This window comes from Mastacembelus armatus, chromosome 12, assembly GCF_900324485.2.
Source record: "Mastacembelus armatus chromosome 12, fMasArm1.2, whole genome shotgun sequence".
Classification (NCBI taxonomy): Eukaryota; Metazoa; Chordata; class Actinopteri; order Synbranchiformes; family Mastacembelidae; genus Mastacembelus; species Mastacembelus armatus.
The window spans coordinates 11,044,645-11,055,412 of NC_046644.1; the positions used below are offsets into that span (position 1 = coordinate 11,044,645).

General features: G+C 38.3%; 1 protein-coding gene across 1 annotated transcript; it reads left to right on the forward strand.

The window, feature by feature from the left end:
- Positions 1-2,442: 2,442 nt before the first annotated feature.
- Positions 2,443-10,036, forward strand: LOC113124571 (rod cGMP-specific 3',5'-cyclic phosphodiesterase subunit beta-like). The gene is made up of 23 exons (XM_026297562.1): positions 2,443-2,601; positions 2,750-3,061; positions 4,312-4,464; positions 4,683-4,772; positions 4,905-5,045; positions 5,133-5,207; positions 5,332-5,396; positions 5,560-5,626; positions 5,739-5,786; positions 5,893-6,042; positions 6,227-6,370; positions 6,674-6,739; positions 6,860-7,009; positions 7,144-7,251; positions 7,379-7,488; positions 8,004-8,091; positions 8,190-8,290; positions 8,412-8,519; positions 8,595-8,658; positions 8,752-8,826; positions 9,283-9,366; positions 9,555-9,708; positions 9,984-10,036. Exons 1-23 carry the CDS (start codon positions 2,443-2,445, stop codon positions 10,034-10,036), a joined length of 2,565 nt encoding a protein of 854 aa, XP_026153347.1.
- The last annotated feature ends 732 nt before the right edge of the window (positions 10,037-10,768 follow it).

Sequence of the window (10,768 nt, forward strand, 5' to 3'; positions counted from 1 at the left end):
AAAATCCTGAGAAGACGTCTAGTCAAGCAAAACAAGTCAAAACACTTGCATGGACCTGAGGTTGTGTGAGGACTCTCATGAGTACAGGGTCTGCTGCCACCCTGTGGTGCATGTCAGTACTGCAACTAGCAGATAGTAAGTGAAGTACCTAATTGTTGCTTTTAGGATACCAAACAAATAAGGTAGGACAGTTTGACAGGCTGAACTTAAGTCATATTCCAAACCAGCATTTTTTATAATAAAACAACATTTCATAATAAAACACAAGAAAGGATGACTTCACAGTACGAACAGGAGGAACGATGCTAGGGAGTGCACTGTTTTGGTCCAGACTGAAATATCTCAACAAATATTACATGGATAGACATGAAATATTATGAATCCATGGACTTCCCATTCTCAAGAATCTTTTTTGGTACACATTTGCCCCAGGTCTTTGGTCTCATCTCCAGGCTTTAGCACAATCATTACCTGTCCTGACTACACTCCCCTGTTTCCAATTAGTTTCATCAAGTGCCGTTGCATTCAAGCCAGAAGGTCACATCAATGTCTTGTGCTGTCCCTATGGACTCTGGCTCTGGTCAGTAAGCCTGTTTCTAGGTTCTTGCTGTTTATGTTGGTTATGGACTTTGTATTTTTGTCGATCTGGTTGTCGTGCTCAGTTTGTCTTTAGTCTTGCTTAGCATAATTACCTATCCATCAGCTCTTTAGAGAGATTGATTTTGTTTTGGGGTATTTATTTTTCCTATTTTCTGTTGAAGGTTTTCATGTTGGTGTTAGTACATTATTGTGAGACCTGCCTTTTCTTGTTTGTTTCCTTAGCCTTTTTTCTCCAATGTAGTCTGGTGATCACCTTCAGGTACTCGTACCAAGCTCCCGTTATGGACTATACTAACTACTGTATGTATCTGCCATAATGTCAAGTTACATTTTCTCTAATAATTTAATAATAATCTATTTTTTTTTGTACTGACTTTGGTGATCACGTGACCTTTTCCTCCTCAGGTCAAAGTTTTAAATCTGTCCATTAAATACAAAACAAATGACATTTTATTAAGACCTTAGCTGTGCTTTTTGTTTGATAAATGTGAACCTGCTCAGCTAAGGAGACCCAATAACTGCCCCACACCGATGGCTGTTCAGATGACACTGAAATGCTACGAGACCCAACAGCTACACATCAAATACACACTCTCATCAAACTGACCAACCTGAAGTCGTCCCTCCCTGTCTAACAGACACTCTCAACCTGCTGCATTCTATTATGGTGGAAGCAGATTATCTATTTGACCTTTTGTTTAAGGTGTTTATGGAACCTTATTATACATTAGTCAGGAACTTCCTGCTCTGAATGAAAGGATTTATTTTTCTATGGGAGCTCTTTATCCACATTGTCTCTATATTTTTTGCTGACAGTACTGTCTAAGACTAGTAAAAAGTAATATTAATTTAGTATTTAGCATCTAGCTGGCATCGCTCCCTTAACACAGTCAAGCAAATCTTATCTACTAAATCGAATGATACCAATTATTGTTGTGGAAACTTCAAAAGGCACTGAAAGGCAGCGTGTGTAGACTGCAACAAAGACTGCAGGTGAAGAAAGACGCAGAGTTTGGGTGCTGAGATAATCAGCTAGTGTCCTAACTAAATAGGGCTTATGCCAGAGGAGGCCTTGTTTAATAAGGTCTTAAAGAGCTTGTGTGTGAGATAGTATACTGTGAAGTAAACAATACATAACTACATAACACACACAGTGAATAAAAGCAAAAACATATGGATGTATATGCTTTTTGTACCAATTTGTATAATATTCTGTACATTCTATAGATATAAGAAACTTGGGTTAATAACATTACAGAAAAGAATTGCACCTCTGTCATATGTCTGTATTTACATACTGGGCATTACATATATTTAATTTTTAGTGCAAAAACTGAGCAGCATTTGGTACTACAGTATTAGATTTTGATCTGTGTTGTTATAAAGGTTTTGAATGTACCAAAGCGTACAGGGGCCGGATGATGTAGCCCACATATTCATTACTAGATGATCAGCTGACGAGTTTAGCACAGGCAGATCCCTGCTAACCTTCAGCCCTATCTGCTGATGACACAAAGTGTTTGGATTCAGCCCTCTGCCTTCTCCTCCGGGCTCTCCCTCACTCATCCCACTAATAGATTTTCTTAAATGTGCATTTGAATGTGCCCATTTATGTTTTCCTCATTTCTGTGTAATATCTGGGTGAGAGCTGTTTTTTAAATTTTCTTTAAGGAATAAACTAATAGTGATGTGCATTGTTTTGTTTACTTTGTCTTCTATTTCTATTCAGAGAAGGTGGAGGGAGCTCATCTAGAGCAGTGCTGGACTGAGTGGGGGCTCTACTGCTGAGCTGAAGAGGAAGAAGACAGGAACATTTGGGAGAAGAGGACAAAAGAAAGAACCATGGGTGTGCAAAAGGAAGATGTGGAAAAGTTCCTCAAAGAAAACCCTGCATTTGCCAAACAGTACTTTCTCAAGAAGATGAGCCCTGCCGCTATTTCAAAAGTGTCAGGACTCCGGGAGAAACAGATCGATTTCAGCCAGTTTCAGGAGCTCAGTCAGGTAAATTAAATCATTTCAATCCTTCTTCAGGAAGAAAACAAACTTACCCTTATGTAAATCTAGTCATATACATTGTCAAACTTCTAAATGTATTATGAAAGTCCTAATCTTCAACCACAAATGAGTTTTTTTAAATAACTTTTTCGAGGTTGAGGAAAGCCAGCTCATGTATGACCTCATCAAAGACATGCAGGAGAACATCAATATGGAAAAAGTGGTTTTCAAAATCCTGAGAAGAATCAGCGCACTCATCCACGCTGACCGCTGCAGCTTGTTCATGTACCGGCAGAGGAACGGCATTGGAGAGCTCGCCACAAGGCTTTTCAATGTCAACACAGAGTCAAGGCTGGAGGACTGTGTGGTGCCACCAGACTCTGAGATTGTCTATCCACTGGACATGGGAATAGTCGGCCATGTGGCCCAGACCAAGAAGACTGTTAACGTGAAAGATGTCAGAGAGGTAAGGGAGGAATATACCAACAAACATTAAGCCTCCACTTGGCATGATTATGAAATCCTGTGTGGACAGAGTGCAGCTGTAAAGCATGTCTACACTGCTGTCTGAGACAATGTGATTAGTGACACTGTCACTAGATGATGCCACAGCCTTCAATTTTAAAGTGTTACCTATAGTGGCCTTAACTAATAATTAAGTGTTTATCTTCTTAACAATTAAATCTTTATCTCATTACAACCAGGCCAGTTTTTGACGTCATCAGAGTAGCACTGATGTAAAAGTGATGATTTTCACTTAACTCATTAATTAAATGTGGCCCAGTCTGCCCTTTAACAAGGGGACTGAAGGAAATGTGTCATGCACAGTTACAACTGTACTTTTTAAGTAAAAAAAAAAAAATCAACATCCATTAGATCTTATGATTTTTGCATGAACTTGATGACTTCTGGTATCACAACAAAAGCCAAGTTTAAAAACCGTTTGTGTAGCATTGCCATTCACTTTTCTTGGGAAAGTAAAAAATATTATTAGTATACTAATTATTAGTACAAGTGTTACTACATACATCTGAACATTTGTATTGTCACGAGCATGCCCTTAATTATAATATGCTTACATTTCAATATTAAGTACTGGTTGTTTGTAGATGAGTAGAGTTAGTAGTGTGTACAGTATCTATTCCTGACAAAGTGAGGGTGTAAATCCCCTGTCAGACATAATCCATTTATTTCCAGATCCCATCAGCCTCTGATCTGCCTGTGGATTAGGTGCCTCTGGCATTTAGTCAGCAGGAATCTAAAACAGTACTGTGTGTTCATAAAATGCATTTGTATAAAGATTTTCAAAGGACAGGCAGTTCAGACAGTTTTCAAAGTTACACAAATAATTTCATGTGGTGGCCTTTTAAAATAAGGATTGTAGTTTTAATGATGGAACCAGCTGGTTGATCTATGCCTGTGGGATGTTTTTCTTTTGTAAATCTTGTAAACCTAACTAATAATTCATTTATTAATAATAGATTTCAACTCAAAACCTAGACTTATAAAAAATTTTAAAGTTTAAGTAAATGTATGCCTGAATAATACAACTTTGTAATACTAATTTGTATGTTGGAGCAACATATTTTGGAACAAACTTCTTTTACCAATCAAACATTTCAGATATGTAAATTAGTTTGTGCACAGTGACATTGCTGAAAACCTTTGCAATATTACTGAGAAATTGATTAAAAAGACATATTTCCTGCCTTTTAGAACCAGTACTTCAGCTCATTTGTTGATGAGCTCATGGATTACAAGACCAGGAACGTTCTGGCTACGCCCATCCTCAATGGTAAAGACATGGTGGCGGTGATCATGGCTCTAAACAAGACCACCGGACCACACTTCACTGCTGAGGATGAAGATGTGAGTCACAACATCAGCTACACAAGCACCAATGCACAAAGTGTACACACTCAAAGCCCATGCAGCATAAACCCAGAACACAACCACATCAAACCAGACTGTATCCTATAGGGTCACAACCTACATCATCATCATCATATGTCATAATGTATAAGATGTTTTTAACAGATTAGATGGCTTTTGTGATGCTCTCATTGCACTTTTTCTCTCGTATTTAGCTTTTTTTGAAGTATATGAAAATTGCCACTTTGAATTTGAAGATCTACCACCTGAATTACCTCCATAACTGTGAGACCCGTAAAGGACAGGTACCAAGTGCATTAACCTGCATGCATTCTGATAGAAATCACCCTCAGCACTACTTATTCAGCAACTACTGCATTTACTCTGCATAAACTGAATGCTCCATGTGGCTATTATGAGTGTGTTACCTTTCCCAGGTGCTGCTGTGGTCTGCCAACAAAGTATTTGAAGAGCTGACAGACATCGAGCGACAGTTTCACAAAGCCTTGTACACAGTCCGAGCCTACCTCAACTGTGACCGCTACTCTGTTGGTTTACTAGACATGACAAAGGAGAAGGTACTGTCTGTCTCTCTTTCTCCTGTGATAGCCCACATTTTGTGCACTTATCACCATAAATTTACTTATGTTTTTCCTTCATTCCAGGAGTTTTTCGACATCTGGCCAGTGTTGATGGGAGAGCAGCCACCTTACTCTGGCCCTGTAACTCCTGATGGGAGGGTACATTCATTTAACTGGTTAATCTAACATTATTACACACCTCTTCTTGGAAGTAGATAGCTGAATACTTGGTGTCCCCCCCTGATCTTTTTCATCTCTAATTTCTGTTTAATTTTTCCTCCAGGAAGTAAATTTCTACAAAGTGATTGATTATATATTACATGGAAAAGAAGACATCAAAGTAATACCGTAAGTACATCATTTTATTATTTTTAAATTTGCCTTAATCTGAAAATCATTTTATCCATTATTTTTAGATTGAATTTTTAAAAAAAGTTTAACCTTATATAAATACTATGTAGATGTGTTTTATATTCAAAGCTATGCTCAGTTTTACTCATCTGTCACACAGTAATCCACCTGCAGATCACTGGGCCTTGAGTAGTGGCCTGCCAACTTATGTTGCTGAGACTGGTTTTGTGAGTTTTTTTGTTTTTTTGTTTTTTTGTTTACACAACATGCTGGTAAGTCAGTTAGGACCACATTAAAGAATCTGCTCATCTTACCCCCTGTTATTTTCCTGCTCTTTAGATTTGTAACATCATGAATGCCGCAGCTGATGAGACATTCCAGTTTCAGGTATGATACTAGAAAAAAACTGACAGGAAATGATATGACCAGCCCATGGATTTCACAGAAATTCATTCAGTATCACATGTTATGACTTTTTGTTCCAACATTGCAGACTGAGCCGCTTGATGACAGTGGTTGGACCATAAGAAATGTTCTTTCGCTACCAATTGTCAACAAAAAAGAAGAGATAGTTGGTGTGGCCACTTTTTACAACCGAAAAGATGGAAAGCCTTTCGATGATCTGGATGAGCAGCTCATGGAGGTAAAATTATTTTGTCATGTAGTAAATAAAGTGCGATGAATATATACATTGTAGTTCTACATCATACAGGCCTTCTATAGTCTCTGTGATACAGTCTATCTTGGTATAACTAAATCCTCTCCTTGTAATACAGCAGATATTGTGCTGATCCTGATCTTCTGCTGTTGATTTCCCTGTTTCTCAGGCTCTGACCCAGTTCCTGGGCTGGTCAGCTTTGAACACAGACACTTACGACAAAATGAATAAGCTTGAGAATCGGAAAGACATCGCCCAGGACATGGTGCTCTACCACGTCAAATGTCGGGACGATGAGATTCAGAATATCCTGGTCCGTAACTTCATAGCTCTAAATTTAAACTTTATCAGCTATTCCAGTATGCACATAGCACATTCAATTTTATCTTGTATTTATTTATCTTGTCTCATTATTCTTGTCACTTGACTGACTTGTAATCCACTTCAAACTGTGATAAACGTTGTCCCAACAGGCACCAGAAAAGGCCCAGTATCCAGCTGATAAAAGCCTAATTTTATTCAGTTTCTGTTCACTGTGACCTTTTCACTTCTGTACTTGCTAATTATTTAAATAAAACAAACAGTACAACCTCAACTGTTTTCTCATCTCTCCCAGAACACCAGGGAGGTCTATGGCTGTGAACCCAGAGAGTGTGAAGAGGATGAGCTCCTAGATATTCTGGTAACAAAATAAAAGTATAGTTTGCACATTTGTATCCTAAGTAGCTTTTGCCATGAGTCTGTTGTGTAGGCTACTTTGTTGTATCTAACTTTATCTTTTGTTCTGTTCATTTCTACTTAGAAAAAAGACTTACCTCCACTGATTAAGAAGTTTGAGATCTATGAGTTTCGATTTTCGGATTTAAACTGCACAGAGATGGAGCTGGTGAAGTGCGGGATACAGATGTACTATGAGGTTGGGGTGGTCAAGAAGTTCCAGATCCCTCAAGAGGTGACCTAGACATACAGATAAACACATAAATACAAGCAGTGTATCTTCATATTCTGTACAAAATGTTTAATTCCTTATTTGACAATCTCATTGTCTACAGTATACATGATTCAGAGGTTCTTCACTCTTTTCAGGTGCTGGTTCGGTTCATGTACTCAGTCAGCAAAGGCTACAGAAGAATCACCTACCACAACTGGCGTCACGGCTTTAACGTGGGACAGACCATGTTCACACTATTAACGGTATTTTATGCATTGGTCTATTTACAGTAGATGCTATTTAAATTTCTTATTCTTTCTTACTCTACTGTTTTATGGACTTTGTGTATTTCCTTTGCTTGGAATATTTTGTGCGTCTGTGTGTGCCCAGACAGGAAGGCTGAAGCGATACTACACTGACTTGGAGGTGATGGCGATGATAACTGCAGGATTCCTCCATGATATTGATCATAGAGGGACCAACAATTTGTACCAAGTCAAGTAAGAGCTGTTGGGAACACATCTGTTTTTAGTAAAAACTCAACTTCTAGCTAAATGTGCAGTTTAAAGAGATTTGTTGAGACTTTTTTCTGTCTCGCAGTTTAATTTTCAGATTGTCCAATCAGCAATGATTTCAACATCATGTCTGGTTTTATTGTCGCCAAAGTCACATTATTTTCTGTGGTAATGTCATATGAAAGACCCATAGCTTTAAGATGGTCTACATTAATGTTCTACTCATACTCATGTAAATCAGAAACATGAATCAGTCTAATTTTCACAGGATTTTAAGGCTGTTTTCACGTGTGCCCTTCAGCCGTGTGAAAACCTGGCAATAATGCAGCTTTAATAAAATCAGGTGTGAGGTTCACTGTAATTCCTTGCAAGCAGATTTTTCTTAGTTGACACACGTGCAGTGAATAAAACATTTGGCTACCTGAAAGAAAAAAAAAATAGTTATCATTTAACCTCGTTTAATCCAGCTGACATCTGAGGATTGTTATTCATGCCAACAGGTCTGGCAACCCTCTGGCCAAACTTCATGGCTCGTCCATCTTAGAAAGACACCATCTAGAGTTTGGAAAGTTCCTCTTGGCTGATGAGGTGAGGAAGAGGATGTGAACTAGAGAATAACTGATATCACTTCCTTGTTGCATTAGCTTTGACTGATGCCCACCTCTCTCCTCTCACCTCATCTGCAGTCACTGAATATCTACCAGAACCTTAACAGGCGGCAGATGGACCATGTCATTCATCTCACAGATATCGCCATCATCGCCACAGATCTGGCTCTTTATTTCAAGTTAGCACAGTCTCATTTGCTTACTCTGTTGACTTGTTCGTTCCTTCATTATGCTCCTCCTCTTATATCTACACAGTAGATATACAGTGTGCTAGTAAAATAGTTGTTCTCCTTTTCTTAGGAAGAGAACAATGTTCCAGAAAATTGTGGACCTTTCACAAACGTATGAGGATGAGAAGAAGTGGGTCGACTTCTTGTCTCTTGAAACAACCAGAAAAGAGATTGTCATGTGAGTACAACAAGTCTATAGCTTGTTCTATGTTTCTTGACATTTCTCTGATTCTCTTCCTCTTAACCATTTCAGGGCTATGATGATGACCGCATGTGACTTGTCTGCTATCACCAAGCCTTGGGAAGTGCAGAGCAAGGCAAGGAGCAGGGAAATTGAATAAATTAGCACATCACTGAGAGTTTAGGAGCTTCTTCTCTAAACAGTCTGACTGTGTGTGTTTATCTTTTAGGTCGCTTTGCTTGTAGCAGCAGAGTTTTGGGAGCAGGGGGACCTTGAGAAGACAGTACTGGAACAGCAACCCATTGTGAGTTTAATTGTTCGGTGTATGATATACCAAAGTCTTTGATTACAAATGAAAAAAACTCCAAATGATTTGATTTAGTCTCATATAAAACAGAGAAAAGCAGCAGGTCCTCACACTGGAGAAGCGGCAACAGGATCATTCCTGACATGTTTTTGGTTTGTTTTAAAATTGAAATGATTAATCAATCTGTTAACTTTACCATCTCAGGCAACAATACTAAAAAAAATCATCAGTTGGAATGTAAACACATATTTTAATAATTTGCTCACGTGCTTGAGTGTCAAATGGGATGAGTGTAAGTTGTAGTTGCAACAGGGCTGATGTAGAAACATACACTCCAAAACCAGAAGCATTAAGTCTTTACTGCTCCTTAAGCAGCAGCTGATGAGGACGACACTGTCCTGAACTGATGATGTGTACGTCAGGGCTACAATCAGTTTCTGTTTGTCCCAACAGCCAATGATGGACAGGACCAAGGCAGCGGAGCTTCCAAAGCTACAATGTGGTTTCATTGACTTTGTCTGCACGTTTGTTTACAAGGTAATGTTTTATGTTGCACACTTACTGAATTAAATTGCTCCTTTTTTCCAGTTCATCTTTAAGGCAATCGTTTGTTTAGTATGTTTTGTGGTGATGTGGGTATTATTTATGTAATTCTCTTTTTCTTTGGAGCGTCAACAAATTTGATCATATTACCTCACCTGAACTGTTATGTTTTTTGTGTTCAGGAGTTCTCCCGCTTCCACCCACAAATCCAGCCCATGCTGGATGGCATCACAAATAACAGGAAGGAGTGGAATTTTAAAAAAGAAGAGTATGAAGCTAAACTCAAAGCCCTTGAAGAAGAGAAGGCGGCTAGAGAGGCAGCTGCAGCCCATAAAGGTGCAGTAGTTCTTTGTAACACTCACACAACTATAAGACGTATTAGGCGTAATGATATTTTGCCCAGTCTGACAGCAAAAGTGTGGTGGTAGAGCAAGTACGAACATCTCAGGGAAACACTGAACCTAAAAAGTTTAAATACAATAGTAACCATGTTATGTTTAAACAGAGAAACAAGAGAAAACAGCTAAAAGCCTTGTAGATATTGCATAAATGTAGATGTTGCTGATTCGTAAATGTATTGACTCTTGTCTGATGTAACCTTTGCCCACCAGCTGCTGCAAACAACCCTAGTGGTGGAGGCTCCAAGACCTGCTCAGTGTGCTAAAAACTCTGCACATGAAGGAAATGCACAACACATATCAAGACAAAGTGACTGAACTGTCTGAGGAGCACAGCCAGATAGTCAGTCTTACTGAACAAGGAAATAAATGTAGAAAGGTCAACAAGCGTGAATGTGAAGTCCTGCGGTGAAGAAAAAAAGCAAAAAAAAAACAAAGACTCCTCACCAAAAGAAAAATGTCTTATCTTTAAAATACTCTAACCATGTGAGCTAAACAGATGAGGGCAGGACATCCATCGGGAATACATAAGGAACAAAAAAAATACAGCCAGTCATGATTATATCTAATTCATGTTATATTAAGGTAAAACTGTCTGTCACTTTTTTACTCAAGTTTTCTCTCATCCTCACACAATACAAATGAATGCATATTTTGAGGAGCAATATTACTTAACTGTATATTGTACATTAATGTAATTTTTTAGGTTTTCGAAATGTAAATTCAGACAATAAGTGGCTAGAATTAAAATATACAGGGTGTCCATAAAGTCTCTTAACAGTTTAAAAAAATTATTACAAAAGCAAATGACAGACAAATATGTGGAAATTATTTCAAAATGAGGAGTAGATATTGTTTTTTTTTTGCCTCATGTAATAAACCTCTATATGGGCATTAGTTGCATGAAGCACATCAAGACGATACTCGATTTTTCTTGCCATGTTCGCTGTAGCATAGCCTCATCAATGGCGGCAATGGAATCACTGATATTTTGCTTT

Coding starts and splice junctions, on each gene's coding strand:
- LOC113124571 (XM_026297562.1), top strand. CDS start 2,443: ATGGGTGTGCAAAAGGAAGATGTGGAAAAGTTCCTCAAAGAAAACCCT. Junction 2,602..2,749: donor AGTTTCAGGAGCTCAGTCAG/GTAAATTAAATC, acceptor AACTTTTTCGAG/GTTGAGGAAAGCCAGCTCAT. Junction 8,520..8,594: donor ACCAGAAAAGAGATTGTCAT/GTGAGTACAACA, acceptor TAACCATTTCAG/GGCTATGATGATGACCGCAT.